We start from the raw sequence: 20735 nt of genomic DNA, 5'->3' as shown, positions 1-20735 counted from the left end.
TGGAGGTGGGTAAGGGGCAGAATAGCCCGAGTCCTACTAATTCCCTCTGACTCACAGTTCCCACCCTGTGACCCGCTGCCAGCCCACCCACGGGGGCCAGGCCTGGGCCTCCCTGGCCTTGAATCCATAGATGCCTTAAGATACATCCATCCTTAAGACGTGGGTGCCACCCGTTGGACGGACGTGGAAACTCAGGCACAGAGAGGTAGAGAAACTTGCCGGGGATCACACAGCTGGTGACAGAGCTGGGATTAAATCTCAGGAGTTCTGACTTCATTACCTTCTCATTCCTTCTGCTACACCACACTGCCTTCGAGATGTCTTTTCGGTCCCCTGGATGCCCAATGCCTTGGCCATGGGACTCTTCTCCAGCAGGTTCTAGTGATTTTGCTCCGTAGAGAACGGTGGCTTTTCCATCCTCTCTTCCTGTCCCCCGGCCGTCTTGTCCAGTCCGACCACTGACCGCCCTTCTGCCAGAGAAGGTCTATTTCTGCAGCTTGGACCACGTCCTTCGTTCATTCATTCAAAAATCTGACAAATATTTATTGACCCCTCGGGCGGTCTAGGCTGGAACACAACAGTCAACCAGACAAATACACTCCCTGAGTTTATAAAGCTTATGTCTTATCTAGGAAGAGACATAATACCAAGTATGCAAACGAATAAATGTATAGCCACAAATTATGAAGACAGCACAGAAGCAGGGTTTGAAGAAGGAGACAGGCAGGACTGAATCTACCCACTGAGGGCTGAGAGAGGCCACTTGGAGAAGGAGAAGGGGCCATTTGCAAGCTGATCCCCAAGGGTGAGAAGGAGCCTGCCTTGTAAAAAGCAGGGGAAGAGTGTTTCCCAAAGAGGGAAGAGCATGGCTGAACTCCCAGAGGCAGGAAAGGCTGCTGCATGTTCCAAAGGTCACTGATGTGGCTGGATGAGGAAAGACGGAGTAGGGCAGGGTCACACTGTGTGTGTGGGGGGGGTGCTGGCAAGAGGTCTGCTCCTCACCTGAAATGAGATAGGAAGGCGTGACGTGCTCCTGACTCCAAAGAGTACCCCCAGTGGTCTCACGGCTCCGTCCAGGGTAATGACCGACACAGGCAGGAGACTGAGGAAGATGGAGGGGTCCCCTGGCCCTGGCCCCAGGGCTGGAGATGACCCTGTGGTCTGCGGGTGAGAGTTTCCTGACGCTTAAGTCCTCTTGAGTCATTGGGAAGCGCTCTCCATCATGGGGAAAGGGGTCCCTGCCCACGGCTGGCCCCATCTGCACCCTGCCCTAAGACCCCAGGGCCAGGCCGACCCCCCCCACCCAACAAACCCAGGGCTGGGAGGAGGTGTGGGCCAGGCCTCCCTCGCACACCCATTCCCGAACACCCCGTGTCTTCTCAACATTCAGCCTCCTCCCCCTGTACATTCTGAGTGAGGCTGTCCCTGACTGTCCTGGCTAGAATTCTAGTCACTCACTGTCACAGTATGCATGTGACCTTTCTCCATAGCAATGCCTGGAATGAGCTCCCACATCTGTTTCCTGCTTCCCATCGGGGGCCCCCAATAAATACCTCTTGATTTTTTGCATTTTGCTTTTGGCTCAAGCCAGAACAGAGAGCAACATATCAGGAGCCTCTATTTCCAGGTCCCTTCTAGAATCACTATTCCCAGTAGTACTTCAGCTGTGTTTTTGGCCTCCATGGAAAGACTTTTTTTTTTTTTAAGATTTTATTTATTTGTTTGAGAGAGAGACAGTGAGAGACAACATGAGTGAGGAGAAGGTCAGAGGGAGACCCAGACTCCCCATGGAGCTGGGAGCCTGATGTGGGACTCGATCCTGGGACTCTAGGATCATGACCTGAGCTGAAGGCAGTCGCTTAACCAACTGCGCCACCCAGGCATCCCAAGACTTGTTTTTTAAATAGTTTATTTTTGGGGCGCCTGGGTGGCTCAACTGGTTGAACGGCTGCCTTCGGCTCAGGTCGTGATCCTGGGGTCCTGGGATCGGTTGCATCCAGCTCCCTGCTCAGTGGGGAGTCTTCTTCTCCCTCTCCCTCTGCCTGCCTCTCTGCCTACTTGTGCTCGCTCCTCTCTGTTAAATAAATAAAGTCTTAAAAAAAAAAAAAGAGTTTAAGTAATCCCTACACCCAACGTGGGGCTCGAACTTGCAACCCTGAGATCAAGCATTACATGCTTTTCCTACTGAGTCAACGGGGTGCCCCCCACCATGGAAGCACATTTTAAAGAGTGTCCAAACGAGATAATTCTTCCTCGTTCTGCTCCTCAGAGCTTCTATTCCTAAGAACCGGGAAGGAGGTCTCTGGGGCTCAGAATTGAGACAATCTGGATTTACCGACATCTGGTGAGTTTCCAGATTGTAACTGAAAATGTTTTCCTCTTGGCTGTGGTTGCTGGAAAGCTCTGAGCCAAATCCCTCCACCATCAGCAAGCTTCCAGACCATGGGGGTGGGTGTCTCAGGGCTAATCTTTTCTTTCCTCCCTTCTTTCATTCAATCATCCAACAAATGTTTGTCCTGGAGTGACTGTGCACCTTTCTAGGTTGGCGGGGGTCCACAGTGAACAAAACAGACGGAATGTCTGTCTTCATGGAGCTCGCAGTCAAGAAGGGGAGGGGGCGAGAGAAGAACCTGGTGAGGCAGGTCACGTGCTGCGGGAAACTGGTAAGTGGCGTGGAGTGGGGGCTGCTGGCTGGGGGGCTTGAGATTTAAAATGGGCGGACTCGAGGTGGGGGGGGTCAGGAAAAGCCTCACAGAAAAAAGCAAGGGTCTGGAGGACACAAGGAGGGGAGACCATTCTGGGGAGAGGCAGAGGCCTGAGTGGGGAGTGGGCCTGGGGTGTCAGAAACAGCCACTGGGCACAGTGATGGGACATGCAGTCACAGAGGCGAGGGGCAGAGGACGCCATGGGCTGTGAAGGACACCCTAAAGCCTGACTTTTATTTATTTATTTATAGGAAAAAAACTTTTTTTTTTTTTTAAGATTTTATTTATTTATTTGACAGAGAGAGATCACAAGTAGGCAGAGAGGCAGGCAGAGAGAGAGGGGGAAGCAGGCTCCCTGCTGAGCAGAGAGCCCGATGCGGGGCTCGATCCCAGGACCCTGAGATCATGACCCGCGCTTAACCCACTGAGCCACCCAGGCGCCCCAGGAAAAAAACTTTTTAAAAGGTTTTTTATTTATTTGTTTGACAGAGAGAGAGAGAGAGAGAGAGAGAGCGCTCGAGCACAAGTAGGGAGAGCAGCAGACAGAGGGAGAGGGAAAAGAAGGCTCCCAGCCAAGCAGATAGCCCCATGTGGGGCTCAATCCCAGGACCCTGGGATCATGACCTGAGCTGAAGGCAGAAGCTTAACCGACTGAGCCACTCAGGTGCCCCAGGCCTGGCTTTTATGAGATGGATCATTGCAGGGTCTGGAGAGGTAGACCGAGAATTTCTGACCAGTGTTTTAATAGTGTCTCTCCGGCTTCTTAGCAGAGCCAGTGAGGGAATGAGGCCAAGACAAGGAAACCAGCGTGGAGGCTAAAGCAAAGGCCCAGGTGAGGGGCATGGGGGGGGGGTGCAGGGAGAGGGGCCTGGGCCCCAAGGGTTGCAGTGGGGGTGAGCCGGACTGCTGGACTCAGGATGCATCAGAGGTAGAAACACCCAAGATTTGTTCACAGGTGCTTAGAGGAGGTGGTGAGAGCCAAGGAAGCCTCATCCCCAGGTTCGGGCCTGAGCGACCCGAGAATGGAGGAGTCCGTTTCTAAGATCCGAAGACTAGGGCAGCCACTCAGGCCCAGACTAAACTTGAGATGCCTGAACAGGGATGTGCAGCAGGTAGGGGGGGAATCTGGAGTGTGGGGAGAGGGCCACAAGGGAGCCACAAGGGAGCCACGGGGGGCGGGGGGGGGGAGCCTGGGTCGGGGGAAGGGCTCATCACCACCCCCCACCCCGAGGCCACATGAGGCTGCAAAGTGGGCCTGACCGTGAGTGCGTGCCGGGCCCTTGGGAGCCAAGGAGTGTGTGAAGGAGGAAGGAGGAAGGTGCTGACAAGTAGCCCCGGACTGGGCCACGCGGAGACCGTCCGTCGGTGACCCAGAGAAAACGCTGTGCGCTGCGTGGCGGGGCCAGAACCGGACTTGACAGGTTGAAGAGAGGATTAGGGGACCGCCAACTGGGAGGGCACCTTCAAGTGGTTTTGCCACTAAAGGGAGCAGAAAATGGGCCACTAGCTGGAGGGCCGAGAGGGGGGTGTTTTTAAGATGTGAAAAATCTTAATGGCTTTTTCAATTTAAATTTAAATTCTGGGGGCGCCTGGGTGGCTCAGTGGGTGGAGCCTCTGCCTTCGGCTTGGTCATGATGCCAGGGTCCTGGGATTGAGTTCCGCTTCGGGCTCTCTGCTCAGCGGGGAGCCTGCTTCCTCCTCTCTCTCTGCCTGCCTCTCCGTCTACTTGTGATTTCTGTCAAATAAATAAATAAAATCTTTAAAAATAAATAAATAAATTTGAATTCTGAATAGGTAATATATTCCCATGATCCTAATTATCGAAGATTCCAGAGGGCAAGGCCGCTTGGTAATCTCACTCCCCGTCTTTCCCCTCCCCCACACCCTCAGCCGTTCTGTTCCTTGCGTGCCCCCCCCCCCCCCACGGAATCAGCTGCTTGCCCACAGAGTATTATTTTCCCATAAACAGGAACAACCCATACACACTGCACTATGCCTTGCGTCTTTACATTTAGTGTATCCCGCATCTCATTCCACAGCAACACACAAAGAACCTTCTCCTCCTTTTTTTTACGGCTTCGTATTATTCCGTTCTGTGAGGCACCATATGTCATTTCTATCCTGTCCTCCATGACGGACAATCGTCTGAGATCGGTTCTATTATTATCTCTGTTTTAGAGAGAGACCACTGAGGCGCCTGAGAGGTTCTCGGGCTTTCGCTCAGCCCCCGTGCGGTGGCGTGGGAACTCCATGCCCTTCACCACTCCCTGCTCTCTCCTCCTCCTCCTGGATTAGCTTCCAGCCCTGTCTCTCCCTCCACTTAGCAATGATTTGGCTAGCCTTTTGTCGTTCCCATATTTACAGGCCGCACACAGGACTAGGCCCAGAGGACGCAGAGGGACACGGCGCCGGGGTCCACCGCCGCTGAGCTCACAAACTGCCTTTGTGTGCGTCTGCGAGCCGCCTCAGCTTCCACGGAACAACGCAGAGAATGAATAAAGAAGCCCGGTCCCTGTTTTTCCTAATGAGGAAATCAAACGTGCCAACAAATCCCTGTTGCCGTCCTGTGAGCTGAATGCCATAAAAGAAGCCTGGGAACCCAGAACACTAACGCCGCAAGGCCGGCCGGTCCCCTCAGCCTGGCCCCCCTCCAGTTTCCCATCTCCGTGAAAGGCCCCGCCAGCCCGCCAGGCCCGAAGCCCTCCTGCCTTGGCTCCTCCCCCTTCCGTCCCTAGGTCACCCACCCTATGGCGGAGACCACCTCCTGGAAACCTCTGGACTCTGCCCAGCTTCACGCTCCATGGCTACCAGCCTTACTCGGGCCTTCTCTCACAGGAGCCTTCCAGTAACTTCCTCCCTGGTCCCACCCGCGGTCCACCCTGCTGATGCGTCTGTGTCATTCCCCTGTTGTTACCATCTAAGGCTTCCCTTTGCCGTCCTTGGGCTAATAAAGTCCTGGCACCGCCCAGTGGTTAGGATCGTGGGCTCTGGAGCCTGAATCCCAGCTCTGCCACTCATTAGCTGTGTGACCTTGAACGACCTACTTAACCTCTTTCTGCCTTAGATGAGGCAAAATGAGATGAGATAAATGAGAATGAGATAAATCAGATAATGATAATTATAGACCCTACTATATGGCTGTTGTGAGGATTAAATTTAATGAATATTATAACGATAAGTCCCCTGGGATCCGGACCCTGCTGAGGTCTCTGATCTCTCTGGTTCTTATCTCTCTATAAATCAGCTGAAATAGTTTTCATTCTGAGACCTTCAAATTCCATCCCTCTCTTCTTCTTCCCTGCAACCCCTCTGGGCTGAAGCAGGACCCGGGGTTCTCCGAAGCTGGGCACACAGTATGTTGAGTGAATGAATGAAATGAAATGAATGAATGAGGTGGGCACTGTGTTTGGGTTCTGAAGGCTGAGTAGGACTTTTCCAGGTCAAGAAGTGTTTGAGGTGGGACTACAAGAACTTGCCTCACCCCCGTGCTTGGAGGACAGAAGGGAGGTCAGACTGGAGAGAAAAGCTGCATTTGGTCCAGACCAGGAAGGGAGGGTTTTCATGACAGGGTGAGACTGAGGCCAGGAGCCCCAGGAGCCAGGGGTGTGGCTAAGCTTCAGCAGAGCTACAGAAAGGCCTGAACCAGGACAGTAGCCGCGGAAATGCAATGAAGAAGGAGGTTTGAGAGATTGAGGGAAAGACTTAATATCATCTCCTCAAGGCGTCTCCTGAATGCCTTCTAGAAACCATATTAGGGGATCATGGGACTAAAGAGCTGAAGTAGCATTTCCCCCTGTCTTCAAGTCGCTCACACCCTAGGAGAGGCGGACAGACCTAAAAATAAAAATATGGATGCAGAGAAGGCCAAATTAAGTCTCACTGCAGCCGGCCTCACGCAGATAGCGCTACACGTGTAAAATCTGCAAAGTGAAGCAGCGTGCATTTCCGAGCGCCTCTCTCCTCTACCCCAAGACTTTTTTTACGTTTTCAAATTTTTATTTGGTTTAAACACACAGCAGTAGATTGCTACAGCCCGCCAACTTTTAGAGGCAATGCAGAGGTTTAGATGGGCCTGCTTGCACCACAGCCCGCGATGTCAGACAAGCTGCTGAATTATCTTAGCCCAAGCCCATGTTACCCGTGATAGGAAGATGAGTGGGGTTGGCAGGGGCGGCGGGGGAGAGAACAAAATGGGGCTGGAGGTGTGGGTAGAGGTGAGATCCTACAGGGACTTGTGAGCGATCATAAAGGTTTTGGACTTAATTATTTACTTTTAAGATATTTATTATTTGAGAGAGAGCGAGCACACCAGCAGGGCCTTGGGGAGGGGAAGAAGGAGAGGGACAAGCAGACTCCCCGAAAAGCAACCCACACACTGGATCCCAGGACCCTGAGATCATGACCTGAGCCGAAGTCAGATGCTTAACTGACTGAGCCACCCAGGCGCCCCAGTTTATTTATTTATTTTAAGTAATCTCTACACCCAAGGTGTAGGCTTGAACTCACAATCTGGAGATCAAGAGTCACCAGCTCTGCAAATGAGCCAGCCAAGTTTCGGACTTTATTATTAGTTTAATGGGGAACTACTGAGGTTGTTTTTTGGTCCCAATTTATTACCACTTTTCAGTTGAGATGTAATCTACCTACATTTAAATGCAAAGATCCTGTTGAGTTTGATGAGGTTTGTTTTTTTTTTTTAAAGATTTTTTATTTTATTTATTTGACAGAGAGACATCACAAGTAGGCAGAAAAGCAGGCAGAGAGAGAGAGAGAGAGGAGGAAGCAGGCTCCCTGCTGAGCAGAGAGCCCGATGCAGGACTCCATCCCAGGACCCTGAGATCATGACCTGAGCCGAAGGCAGCGGCTTAACCCACTGAGCCACCCAGGCACCCGAGTTTGATGAGGTTTTTAAAAAGGTTTTATTTTAAGTAATCTCTATACTCAAGGTGTAGGCTTGAACTCACAATCTGGAGATCAAGAGTCACCAGCTCCACAACTGAGCCTGCCTAGTTTCGGACTTTATTATTAGTTATTATTATTTTTATATATTTAGTTTATTATTTTATTATTAGTTTAATGGGAAACTACCGAGGTTGTTTTTTAGTCCCAATTTATTGCCACTTTTATTTTATTTTATTTTATTTTATTTTATTTATTTATTTGACAGAGAGAAATCACAAGTAGACGGAGAGGTAGGCAGAGAGAGAGAGAGAGAGGGAAGCAGGCTCCCTGCCGAGCAGAGAGCCCGATGCGGGACTCGATCCCAGGACCCTGAGATCATGACCTGAGCCGAAGGCAGCGGCTTAACCCACTGAGCCACCCAGGTGCCCCCATTATTGCCACTTTTCAATTGAGATGTAATCTGCCTGCAATTAAATGCAAAGATCCTAACTGCTGAGTTTGATGAGGTTTTAAAAAATATTTTTATTTTAAAGTAATCTCTATACCCAGCTTGGGGCTTGAACTCAGACCCTGCTATCAAGGGTTGCATCCCCTGCCAACTGAGCCAGCCAGGCACCAGGACAATCGCATGCACCTGTGAAACCCACCCCTAAGAAGAAGATAACGAAACATTTCTGTCACCCCCAGAAAGGTTCCGCCTGCCCCTTTCCAGTTAATTCTCCCGCCCCCGGGGTACTGAGGGGTCTAAGCATCCTGTGCCGGCTTTTGGAAGGATCCCTCTGGCTGTGGCACAGAGCACCACCTGAGACCAGGAATAAGAGAGTAAAGCACCCGCCCAGCAGGTGAAGTCTGGAACCCACAGCGGTTGCCTAGCAACCAGAAAGCGCGGCCCGAGGACGGTCAGCTCCGCCCCGGCAGAGGGGGAGGCCCCGCCCCGCCCCGCGCCGCGTCGGGGGGCGGGCAAAGGCTTCTTATTGGTCTGTTCTCCGGAAGCGACGGGATTCGGAATCTCGCCCTGAGTCGGCTGCGTGTGGGAAGGTGGTGCGTGGCCGCGGCGCGTGGCTCGTGGCTGGGCAGCGCGGGGTCGTGCGGCGGGTGTTCGCACCCCTCCCACCCGAGTAAGGGCTTCTCCCGCTGAGCCTCAGTTTCCTCACTTTGCAGAAGCTGAGCACGCCTCGCACGGGGCCCCGGGTGCCCTACCGCGCAGCCCTATTGCCGGCCTTGGTGGTGGTGGTCGGGGCTGTCTCGGCGTTTGGGACGGGGCGGAGGGGGTTCGGCCCCAGACGGTGCGCGACTGACCCAACGGCGCCCAGGGCCCCAGCGCGGGCCGGCATGTTCGTCCTGGTGGAGATGGTGGACACTGTGCGGATCCCCCCGTGGCAGTTTGAAAGGAAGCTCAACGACTCCATTGCGGAGGAGCTGAACAAAAAGTTGGCCAACAAGGTACTGGGCCGACGGGGTCGCTGACAGGCCCTGGCACCGGAGGGCCCGGCACTGCCCACCTGCCCGCTGCAGCCTGGCCTTGGTCGTGCCAAACCTTGGCCTTGGGCAAGTAGCTTAACGTCGCAGAACTGGGTTTCTTCACCTGTAGGTGGGGTGGGGGTAATCCCCCTGCATATGGGATGTTAGAGGGAATCGAAAAAGAAACGGGGGTTGAAAAAGGCCATTCTGACTGGGAAATGCTAGGTTCCACACTGCCAGATTACTCTGCAGTCTTGGGCAGGTCGCTTACCCCCGCTGGGCCTCAGTTTCCCTTTGTAAAATGGAAATAATAATGGCTGCCTAATCGTGCACTGTTTTTGTGAAGATGGACAGAGTGGTTTAGAGTTAACGGCCAGGAGGTTTGTTTATTCATTCCTGCAGAAAAGTGTTTGTGCACCTTTTATGTGCCAGGCCCAGCATGCCTTAGTGACCGCTGGTCTGGGGCCTTCTCACTGCCTTTTCTGAAGTAATCCTCCCTCAGTTACTCTGTGTCGTATCACTCTTTCCTTCTTAGATGGTTATGGTTTTTCTTTCCAGCGCCATGATGGCAGGGACCTTTGTCTTCCCCACATGGTGCCTTCATATTTGGCCAGAGCCTGGCACACAGCATATGTTCCATAATTGTTCACTGACTGAATGAATCAGACAAGGTTCTGCCCTGTAGTATGGTGAGGAGAGCAGATATGAATGAGAGGGACCCACAGTTGAGTATGTGATGACAAGTTGAGGTCGGTGCTGTGAAGGACAGGTCTTCACAAGTCTCCGACAAGGAGATCTCTGCCTACAGTGAGGGAGAGAGCAGCCTTGTTAGGGGTGTGGCATTTGTGCTTGAGCTGAGAGATGATGCCGAAGAGGGGATTCATTTTTGAGGGTGGGATAGGGCTGTGCAGAGAGAAGAGTTGGGCAGGCAAAGGAAACAGCATGTGCAAAGGTCCTGTGGCAGGAAGGGAATACTTGACCCATCATAACATGGAGGAGGCTGGTGTGGCCTGGGCACAGAAAGAGAGGGCAGGGCAGACTGGAAAGGTGGCAGGAACCAAGCTGCATGGGCCTGCAGGATATCATGGTGGTACTGGTCTTCATACGTAGACCAGCAGGAGGTGATAGGCTTAGAAGGAGCCAGCCAAAAGGAAGGTTGGTTGGCTTTAGATGGTCCTTTCCTTAGAGTGAGGTCATAGAAGGGAAGTGTATGGATCTGGGGAGCTGTTGGTGGAGAGAACTCATGAAGTCCTTAGTGGATGGCTTCTGGCTGCTTTGTGAGTTAGAAGGCCAGGGGGTCTGTGGTGGGATGAAGTGCAAGCATCGTGGTGAGAGAAGCTGTGAAAAGTCCAAGAATGAAATGAAGTCCCTTTGGGGCCTTCAGTGACCTGTTGAGATGAGTCTTATTTTATTTTATTTTTTTAAGATTTTATTTATTTATTTAAGAGAGAGATAGTGATCACAAGTAGGCAGAGAGAGAGGAGGAAGCAGGCTTCCCGCCGAGCAGAGAGCCCAATGTGGGGCTCGATCCCAGGATGCCAGGATCATGACCTGAGCTGAAGGCAGAGGCTTTAACCCACTGAGCCACCCAGGCACCCCCTTTTTTTAAAAAAGATTTTTTTATTTATTTGACACACAGAGAAAGAGATCACAAGCAGGCAGAGAGAGAGGAGGGAAGCAGGCTCCCCTCTGAGCAGAGAGCTCGATGCAGGGCTTAATCCCAGGACCCCGAGACCACGACCTGAGGCGAAGACAGAGGCTTAACCCACTGAGCCACCCAGGCGCCCTGAGATGAGTTTTCTGTATTTGAGTCATTTGAGAGGAGGCTGCACAGAAGAGGTCCGTGGTCCAGCCAACGGCACAGGTCTTGTGCTGCTGAAGCCAGCCAGACCTCATCGTGGTGAGGTCTGGCCCAGACCCTGAGTTCTCTGAGCTTCTTGCTAATCGTTGAACAGTCTGCAGGATCTGTAATTGGGAGGTGATGACACTGGTGGCAGATAAGATGATACCAAGCGAGTCAGTGGTTTGGAGCACTGTGGGGGTGGGGATGGGGGCATGGGATGCTGTCTGCCTAGTCTCCGGCCCTTGGCCATGTGTCACTCTGCCAGCTGCAGTCCCTGTGGCCACGGCTGTGTCTCCTACTTTGTGTGCAGAGTGGGGATTAGCCAGGACTCTGACACGGAGCTGTGAGTTCCAGCGTGGATCTGGGGACTTTAGGACGTGGAGGTTTAAACCAGGGTTCCCTAGTTATCAGTGATCCTGACTAATAATAACAGTGACCCATGGTTGACAGTGCTTACTTCTAACATGTGAGCCAGACACTAGCAGGGGCGTCACATCCATGCTCTCTCCTTATTTAACAAACTTGCAGCGTGGGAGGTCCATTTTTGCAGATGGGGGAAACTGAGGCTCAGAGAAGTGACCTTGGTGGTCACGCAGTGCGTGTTGGAACTGGCAGTGTAACCAGGATCTGCCTTGTGACAAACGCCCCGCTCTTTCCAGAGCTCCACACCCTTGGGAGGCCCCGACTCAGGGTTACCTCCGACGGTGCCCCAGCTCATTTCTGGCTATAAAACGGGGGTAATCATATTGGCCCTGGGTGGTGAGGGTCTCAGGAGAGCATGCTGGGGAGCTGGACCTCAGTGTCACAGTGTGTGTGTCCACGGGTGCACACAGGTCGTGTACAACGTGGGGCTCTGCATCTGTCTGTTCGACATTACCAAGCTGGAGGACGCCTACGTGTTCCCAGGGGATGGCGCGTCACACACCAAAGGTGGGTGCCTATTCCTCTTTTTTTTTTTTTTTTTTTTTTTTAAGATTTTTTATTTATTCATTTGAGAGAGAGAGCCCATAAGCAAAAGCGGGGTGGGGGAACAGCAGAGGCAGAGGGAGAAGCAGACTCCTGGCTGAGCAGGGAGCCCAAAGCCAGACTTGATGCCAGGACCCTGGGATCATGAGCTGAGCTGAAGGCAGAGGCTCAACCCACTGAGCCACCCGGGCGGCCTGTCCTTTCCTCTTTGGCATTGGGTTTCTTGGGGTTTGGTTTTTGGTTGTGGGAATCCTGGCCTAGGGATTGGGAGACCTGAGGCCTAGTTGTGACTGCCAGGAACTGACCAGGTGATAGTGGGCAGAATTTTCCCATCTGGGCCTTGGTTTCCTCATCTGTAAGAAACGGTGGATGAGGAGATTGGGTTTTTTTGTTTGTTTTTTAATTAATTAATTAATTAATTTGCCAGAGAGAGAGAGCACAAACAGAGGAAATGACAGGCAGAGGGAGAGAAAGAAGCAGGCTCCCCGCTGAGCAGAGAGCCCGATGCGGGACTCGATCCCAGGACCCTGGGACCATGACCTGAGCTGAAGGCAGAGGCTTAACCCTCTGAGCCACCCAGGTGCCCGAGGAGATTGTTTTTAATTTTTATTTTTTTAAGGATTTTATTCATTCATTTATTTGAGAGAGAGCGAGTGCGAGAGAGTGTGCACGTGCCCATGGTGGGAGAGGGAAAGGCTGACTCCTTACCGAATGTGGAGCCCGATGTCCCACTCGACCTCACGACCCTGAGATCCAGACCTGAGCTAAGAGTCTGTCGCTACACGACCAAGCCAGATGCTCGACATCTGGCGGCCTCTGTCGCTCTGCGATTGTGGCTCTGTGTCTGTGCTCCCTTTGGTCTCATTTCTTACTGAGCTCTGCTCTGCCTGGCCGTCAGGCTGCCCGGTCTGGTTGGGGGGTGGCTGGACAGGTAGGGGCACTTGGAGTGGTCATTGCTGCGTTAAAAGTGAAGAGCAGGGGCACCTGGCCGGCTCAGTTGGTAGAGCAGGTGACTCTTGATCTGGGAGCTGTGAGTTCAAGACCCCTGTTTGGTGTAGTGATTACTTAAAAATAAAATATTTAAAAAAGAATTAAAAATGGAGAGCAGAGGTGAGTGCATCTGTCGCTTGGGGAGGAGGCTCGCTGAGGGTGGGGGACTTTGTGGGGCACTAGGACATAATGGTTAAGTGTAGCCTCTGAATTCATATCCCAACTTGGCCACTTACTGCTCTGTGTCCTTTGCAGAATATGTAATCTTTCTGTGCTGCTGTTTCCTTGCCTATAAAATGTAGTTAACAATAGAGTTTATATTACAAGACTGTTGTAAGAATACTAAATTAGTATGTGCAAAGGTCCTAGGATCAGTCCTTGTGTCCTTGGCACACAGTGAGGGCTCGGGGGCTCCTTGATCTGAACTGTTTGTCCTGATTCTGTCGATCCTCTAAATGGGTTCTTCTGGGCTAGCCTGTCCTGTCCCAGGCTGGATGGGGGCAGGTGGCCTCAGTGTCCGGTGGTTGGCAGACTAGCTGGTGGGGAGAGGCTTCCTGGGGAGGGCTCGGCAGCAAGTGGTCCCATCTTCCCATACCGGTGCGGTTGGGCCAGCCTACAAGCAACTTCTCAAGCCTCTGCTTATAGTCCATTGGCCAGAGCAGGTCACGTGGTTGAGGCTGGGACAAGGGAGGGGCAGATAGACTCCGCCTTCGGATGGGAGGAACTGCCATCCAGTAGCAAAGGAGGGTGCACCCTGGGAAGGGCAGGGCCGGTTGGGTACCAGTCCTGGACCGTGTAGAGGGACGGTCCCCTTGGCTAGGGTCTCAGGGAGGGAGTGGGGCGTTCTCTCTCCTCCCTGCACCCAGCCAGATCAGAAGCAGGGGTGGGGGGGCTCGGAGGTGGTTCGCGCTTCCCAGAGGGTAGGTCTGCAGCTTGGCATCACTCGGAGCTGCTGATTCACGGTCTCCGGAGGCAGCCCGCGGACGGCACTTTAGCAAGGAGCCCGGGGCTTCTCACAAGAGGCCAAGGGTCAGGAGCCCAGCCCTAGCCGTCCTGGTCAGCCTCTGGGCACAGAGATGTCCAGCATTCCGGAACGTGCCGTGTGGCTGCCTGGTGTCTGTGTCCAGGAATCCAGAGACCTGATTAGTTCACGGAGATGTCACGGTGCTCTGTGGACAGCCCCAGGAGACAGGCTGAATTTGTACGCACTAGGAGCACTTCGCGGAAAAATAAAACGGGTGACGTGAAAACAGGACCACGGGGCCTCTGTTTACAGAGAAAGGTGCCCTGGAGCTGAGCCCAGCCTCTGCCCTTAGACGGTTGTCCAGGGGACGAGTGATAAGAGGCACCAGAACTTCAAGGAACCCTGGGAGAAAAAAGTTATAAATTCTATAAATTGAGGAAATTCTGTTCTTTCATTTGGTTGTTTCTGCCACTTGGTGTAAGATTTTCACTGTGGGTTTTCTTAGCCCCCCACTCCACACCCCCAGTGTGCCCTGGGCCCCCTCGTTCCTCGGAAATGAGATGTGAGGATCAGGGCCCCGCGTCAGGCCTGTCACATGGACCTGGATTTGGATTTGAATTCTGGCTCTGCCCCACCCCCGTCGCCGGATGCGGGCCTTAGGCAGGTAACTCTGCCTGTCTTGGCCTCGGGTTCATCATCTGTAAAATGGGGTCAGCACTTGGAGCCGTGAAGCCCGTGTGCTCCCGGAGCGCCGTGCAGAGTGACGTTCTGGCGTGGGGATCCATGGCCACGCTTCCAGGCTGATCCTCCACGCCGGGCCCGTCCTTGCTGCCTCACCCAGGGCTGTGGCCAGGGTGCGCGGAAGGAGGCCCCAGCACCACGCTGCCCCGTCTGCGTTGAGGACTCTTGGTTTGCTTGTTGCCTTGTACCCTTCTCCCCGGGCTGGATCGCTTCTCCTCTCTCAGGTGCTCGCAGGACGTCAGCGTCCGTGACTGTGACGCTGCGCCCAGGTGCGCAGCCCCAGCTCTTGTACTTAGGGTACTTGCACGTGGCACCCGTGCCGTGTTCCTCTTGCCCCACCAGCCGGCCGGCCCCGGCCCCCCGGGGGAAACCCCCCTGCCCTGCCCTGCCACCCCCGCCTGCTCAGAGCTCCAGAGCGGACTGTCTTCGTGCCCAGACTTTGCTTTGTTCTGTTTTCTCTTTTTGTAAGTTGTGGTAAATACAAGATTCACCGTGTTAACCATTTCTCGCGCCAGTTCAATGGCACCGAGTACAGTCATGGCCGTGTGGCCCCCCCAGCCTTGTCACCTTCCCAGCCCCAAGCTCTGCCCCTCCCCCGCAGTCGCCGCTCCAGGCTCTGGAAACCACCACTGCACTTCCCGTCGCTGTGAATTTGACCACGCAGGGTCCTGCATACAGGTGCCGTCATCTCGTGTCTGCCCTTTGCAGAAACCCAGTGCATCCCGAGGCAGCCACGCTTCTCCCGGGACTTGGCCCGAGCCCGCACCTGAGAGCAGGTCCTCCCCTGATGGTCCTGCGGACCCGCCCTGGCTGCCTCTCCCGGCTCCTGTCTGCCTGCCCCAGTACAGCCTCACCCGGCCGGCTCTCGCCCTGGTCTGTAGCCTCCTATTTTATTTTTAAATATTTTATTTATTTATTTGACAGGTCACAAGCAGGCAGAGAGGCAGGCGGGGTGGGGGGAAGCAGGCTCCCTGCCAAGCAGAGAGCCTGATGTGGGGCTCGATCCCAGGACCCTGGGATCATGACCTGAGCTGAAGGCAGAGGCCCAACCCACTGAGTCACCCAGGCGCCCCTCCTGTTTGTTTTTAATGGACATCTAATTTACATGCCATAAAATTCACCCTTTTAGAGCTTACCACTCAGTAGCTCTTTAGGATATTCACAGAGCTGTGCAACTGTCCCCACGATCTAATTCCAGAACATTTTTCCTGCCTCAAAAAAGCAACCACGTACCTGTCAGCAGTGGCTCCTCATTCCCCCCTCCCCCAGCTCCTGGCAGGCACTGATCTGCTTTCTGTCTCTGGATTCGCTTCCTCTGGACATTTCGTGTAAATGGAATCACGCGGTATGTGGTTCTCAGCAACGGGCTCATTCTGTGTGATGTGATGTCCGCAAGCTTCATTCCCATCGTGGCGGGTGTCTGTACTCCCTTCTGGAGGCTGAATGGTGTCCCGTTATGTGGGGACACTGTTTCTGCGTTTGTCCGTCGATGGACGCCTGGGTTGGCCACCCTGTGTGGTGGTTCCGGGCCAGAGCTCCCTGGGCGCAGGCCCACGTGCTGCTCTGTCCCCATAAGCCTGGTGCCCACACCGGCCCTGGCACAGACTCGGGAGAGGCTCTGTGGGCATTTGGTAAGCTGAACTGAGCATCGAGTCACATGGGGGACGGGGCTTTCCCACCCTGTGGATGAGCGACCCTTGGCTGTCCCCAGTTGCAATCTGCAGGGTCAGCATGAGGCTCTCGTCGCCGGGAGGGCGGGGACAGCAGCTGCCCCCTTTTTCCCTCGTACTTCCTGCCCGGCGGGGCCCCAGAGAGGCCACCTGGCAGGGACCTGGGGCCCCCGTCTGCCCGACTGGCCTGAGGGCAGGATGGGCAGAGCGGCTGGCCGAGGATGCTGGTGGCGGGAGCCTGCCTGGGGATGAAAGCTGACCAAGGACGGTAGCGTCCCCTTGTGCCCTGTCTGGTGGTCCGGAAGGACTCCGCGTCTTCCCCGGGGACAGCAGGGCGGAAGAGCTGTGTGGCTGGGAGCAGGTGACGCAGCCCTCAGAGCTGCTTCCCCGTCTTCACAGCGGGGATGTATGACAACCGACACTGGTGGGCCTCGGTGGGCCCCGTGTCACCGGCAGGACGTGGCCTCACGGTTCTCCTCAGGCCAGTGCCGGTCACCCCTTTGGGGGTGTCAGGGGCAGGAGTGACAAGGCAGTGGCTTCTGCCATGTCCAGGGGGTCCATCTGTGATGTGGGCACGGACCTGAGCTGACATCTTCCTGGGGTTCTGCTGGGTGGGGACCACCAAAGGCAGCGCATGAGAACCCCCAGAGGCATTTTTTTTTGCCCCCGCGCCTCTGCCTCCCCATGGCCCCTTCCATTTCAGGGCATTTTAAACTTCCTGTTCCAGATCAGAGCTGTGCCTGGGGCAAACTTTCACGTCAGAGGGAGACGGTGAACTTGATCCTGAGCCCGGCTCGCTTTGCCCGTTACTTCTCTCTGCTTTAGAATTTAGGGGAGTGAGTCTAGAGGGAGGGTCGAGTTGACTTTGGAGTCATCCGCGGCCCAGAATCTGGGTTCAGGAGTGACTTGTCAGGTGAGCTTGGGGGCTCTCCATTCAGGCTCTCCATTCCGGGCCACTGCTGTTGGCCTGTTGTGGGGGCCACACTGTGGCCTTGAGGGGACGGTGTGTGGGTCCCTCCAGCGTGGATCTGGACCCCCAGGGGTATTGGGTAGCAGACTCCCAGCTAGCCGCAGGGCCTCCAGGTCTGGCGAGTCCGGTCGACATGGGAAGCCGGGGCCGCCCCGAGCGGCCGTCCCTCACCTGCCAGCTCGTCCCTAATACTTTGCCTTCACTTCCAGTCCATTTTCGCTACGTGGTGTTCCATCCCTTCCTGGATGAGATTCTGATCGGCAAGATCAAAGGCTGCAGCCCGGAGGGAGTGCACGGTAACGGCGGCCCCAACTCCTCAGACGAAGCTGGGAGCTCGTTGGGGCCAGCGGCCAGACCAGCAGGCCTGCCTTCAGCTTCTGTGCTGGGCCGCAGGTCAGGGGAGGGGTCGGACGCAGAAGCTTCCACACTGTCAGGGAAGCCGGGGAGGGAGGGAGGGAGAGCCCCCCTCGTGCTCAGTGCTCAGGGATGGCTTCGGCCAGCCCTGGGCTTCACCGTGAGGCTGTAACTCAGGACCTCGGGGCGAGCACTCAGGGGTCCCCGGCACCTTCTGGCCCCTGTTTTGTGTGGTGTCCGCCGCTGCAGGTTTGGGGGGCTGAGAGGCACAGGTAGAGGCGCGGGGCTCCGAGCGGGGTGGGGGGCTCCGATTTCCATGGCGACAACCGCCCTGGTCCCATGCTGTCGCTTCTGCACATGTTCCAGTCTCTCTAGGGTTCTTCGATGACATCCTCATTCCCCCCGAGTCGCTGCAGCAGCCAGCCAAGTTGTATCCTCCCAAGGTTGAGGTGGGGCACAGGGGAGCTCAGGTCTTTCCAAAGGACAGTCCCCGCTCCTGGGGGTGACCCTGGGGCCTGTGATCTGACACTGCTGACCTGTGTGTCCACCCTCGCCCCTGGGTCTGCATGTGTGTGGTGTTGACCTGCCCCTGCCCCCGTGGCAGCTCCCGTGGCGTCCCGCACCGGTGCCCATCCGAGCGCAGGCTCTGTAGGGGGTGTGCTGTTTGCTGGGCTTAGGTTGTCGTCTCAGGGATCATCTCGGAGATCCCCGCTCTGGGGAGGTTTGCCCGACTCACTCCCTCTCCCCCTCCCTGCTGTGTGGACAACATGGTTGAAGGCCTTGACTGCCCTGCGGTCCTGGGCTGAGTTGTTCCCCTCTGCTGGCTTCCCCCATTGCCCTGCCCCAGCCCTGGCCCAGCAGCATTGGGATTGTGTGTTTCTGGGGCGTCCTCGCTGAGACTGCTCCCTGGACGGGACCCCATCTGGTCAGGACTGTGTCCCCTGCGGCCCAGTAGGGGCCCTGGCGCCCAGGGGTTGGGGCGCGACCCTGCGCGTGACGGCCACTAGAGGGCGCGGTGGCGCTGCGGTGTGGGCTGAGGGAGGACGTGGGCTCTGCCGGGAGGCCCAGGTGCTGCGCTCAGGCCTGGCCTGCGTGGGACGCCGGGGCCTGTCAGGGAACCCGGTCCTGGCCTCGCGCTGGCTGTGGGCCCTGGCGGGTGACCCTCCGTCTGCCGTGCTGTCCTCCCTAACACCGGGAAGCTCCTTGTGCTGCGTGTTCAGGGCGCAGCGGAAGGGTTGCGGGGTGGGACGTGTGGGGACACAGCCCTGCTCCGGCTGCTCCCCAGGCCCCCCGGTTTCTTAGGCCCCCCAGGCGGGTCCCGCGGGAAGCACCTTCTGGGTGCACTGCTTCCTGCCCCCCTCACTGCAGCCCCACGAGGGCAGGCCTTGCCACAGTCTCTGCGGACAGGGGGACCCAGGGCACAGCCGCTCCCAAGTGTGGCAGCCGCCCCGAGAGGACACATGGGCCGAGTCAGACCCAGCAGGGAGCGCACTCCGGGCCGCAAGAGGCCTCGAGAGGTGGGGCTCGCTCTGCTGCTGAGCCTCCTTCCTGCTCTGGGGCCGAGGATTGTGCCCACCTGGCTGTGGGTCTGGGTGGGGGAGCCTGTGCCCCCCAGACTTCCCGCTCCCCCCTCCGCAGCCCGGATCTTGCCCAGCCTGGCTGCTCGCGTGTGGCCTGGGCCCGCCTCTCCTGGACACCCCAGCCAAGGTGATCTCCCTGATCGGGTTTCCCCGGGGGCAGGAATCCCCCACCTGTGGGCCCCCTCCCGCCTGGTTGGTGCCTTGACCCCGCGCCCCGCCAGCGACGAGGCCGAGCAGGTGTGGGTGTGGGAGTACGAGACCGAGGAGGGAGCGCACGACTTGTACATGGACACCGGCGAGGAGATCCGCTTCCGGGTGGTGGACGAGAGCTTCGTGGACACGTCCCCCACGGGGCCCAGCTCGGCCGAGGCCACGTCGTCCAGCGAGGAGCTGCCAAAGAAGGAGGCTCCGTACACGCTCGTGGTGAGACGCTGACACCGCGGCCAAGACTGAGGGCAGCGGTGTGTGGGGGGGGGCGTGCTGGAGAAGCCAGGCTGGGAGCGGCTTCTGGGGGTGTTGACTTGCTCTTGGCCTGGGGCCTTTCCCCTAGGTCAGGGCGCAGGTCCCTGGGATGTTCTTAGTCACCTCGCCCTAGGGATCCTGTGTCCGAGCCAGACACGGCCCCACACTGGGAGCCACAGGCTCTTGATAGCCAGAGGACGGAGCCCACACCAGTGACAAGGCTGCTGGGAGTACGTCAGGCACGATGGTGGGGCTGCGGGGGGGAGGGGTGACCCTCTTTCGGGCTCCCCTACCGAGCAGGCGCGTGCACAGGATAGCAGGGGAGCCGCGACTAGATCTGACTGGGGTTCCCTGGGTCGTCTACCTTCATGAAGCGACAGCGATGCAGGATGAAGTGGGACAGATTCCTGGGTCCTGCTAGTAGGGGTTTCTTGGATGTGTGCTGTGGGTGGTTTGCTTTGTCAAAATCTGGGTGGCCAAGGGCACCCCCTCCCCCACGTGTCTGGAGGCTGGGGCACACGGTCACTGGGCCTTCCTGGCTGGACTGAGAGCATGTCCAGGCCCGGCAGCCGGTGCCCCTGTCTGGGCAGGGCCTGGGGGCGAGGAAGGGAACCGGATCTAGCTGAGGCCTTGAGGTCAGAGGCCATGCCCTTAGAGAACCAGCGCTTTCCTTAGAGGCCTCAGGAGAGGTTGGGGCGGGAGAGGGGAGATGGGCTGTGTTCCCAGGTGCCAGCCAGGCATACTGGGGTGGCCCCTGATGTCCCCCCATCCTCTTGGCTGGTGTGTGCCGGCTCCACTGGTCCCTTCATCTCCCGAGGTAGCTTGAGCCCTGAAGGCAGATGGAATGTGCCCATTTTCTCTCCCACAGGGATCGATCAGTGAGCCGGGCCTGGGCCTTCTCTCCTGGTGGACGAGCAGCTAGAGGTGAGGACAGCAGCTGCTCCCACAGATGCCGAGCAACGGAGTGTGCACCCCGCCAGCCTGGCCCCGTCCCTGCTGGAGCTGCCCCCAAACTCCCACCGTCTCTCTGGACCTCTGCCTCTTGGCAACAGCACAGACTTAATAAACAGACGGCATCGTCAGGGAAGAGCCACCCTTGTCTCCGTGATTGAAGATCACCGAGCTGC

The 20735-nt window shown here is 56.2% G+C and overlaps 1 protein-coding gene across 2 annotated transcripts; it reads left to right on the top strand.

Annotated features, from left to right (window-relative positions):
* The first annotated feature begins 8607 nt into the window (after nucleotides 1-8607).
* On the top strand, nucleotides 8608-20701 carry POLR3H (RNA polymerase III subunit H). 2 transcript variants are annotated; one of them, XM_059187106.1, is made up of 6 exons: nucleotides 8608-9050; nucleotides 11745-11841; nucleotides 17422-17508; nucleotides 17942-17996; nucleotides 19368-19569; nucleotides 20477-20701. In XM_059187106.1, the coding sequence occupies exons 1-6, from the start codon at nucleotides 8940-8942 to the stop codon at nucleotides 20528-20530; spliced, it is 606 nt and encodes a 201-aa protein (XP_059043089.1). In that variant the 5' UTR covers nucleotides 8608-8939; the 3' UTR covers nucleotides 20531-20701. The 2 variants fall into 2 exon arrangements, with proteins under 2 accessions (XP_059043089.1, XP_059043088.1); XM_059187105.1 differs by having other exon boundaries at nucleotides 8609-9050; nucleotides 17933-17996.
* The last annotated feature ends 34 nt before the right edge of the window (nucleotides 20702-20735 follow it).

Source organism: Mustela lutreola, chromosome 8 (genome assembly GCF_030435805.1).
Source record: "Mustela lutreola isolate mMusLut2 chromosome 8, mMusLut2.pri, whole genome shotgun sequence".
Taxonomy (NCBI): Eukaryota; Metazoa; Chordata; class Mammalia; order Carnivora; family Mustelidae; genus Mustela; species Mustela lutreola.
This window is presented reverse-complemented; position numbering and strand designations above follow the sequence as displayed.

Coding starts and splice junctions, on each gene's coding strand:
- POLR3H (XM_059187105.1), top strand. CDS start 8,940: ATGTTCGTCCTGGTGGAGATGGTGGACACTGTGCGGATCCCCCCGTGG. Junction 17,509..17,932: donor CAGCCCGGAGGGAGTGCACG/GTAACGGCGGCC, acceptor CACATGTTCCAG/TCTCTCTAGGGTTCTTCGAT. Junction 17,997..19,367: donor CTGCAGCAGCCAGCCAAGTT/GTATCCTCCCAA, acceptor GCGCCCCGCCAG/CGACGAGGCCGAGCAGGTGT.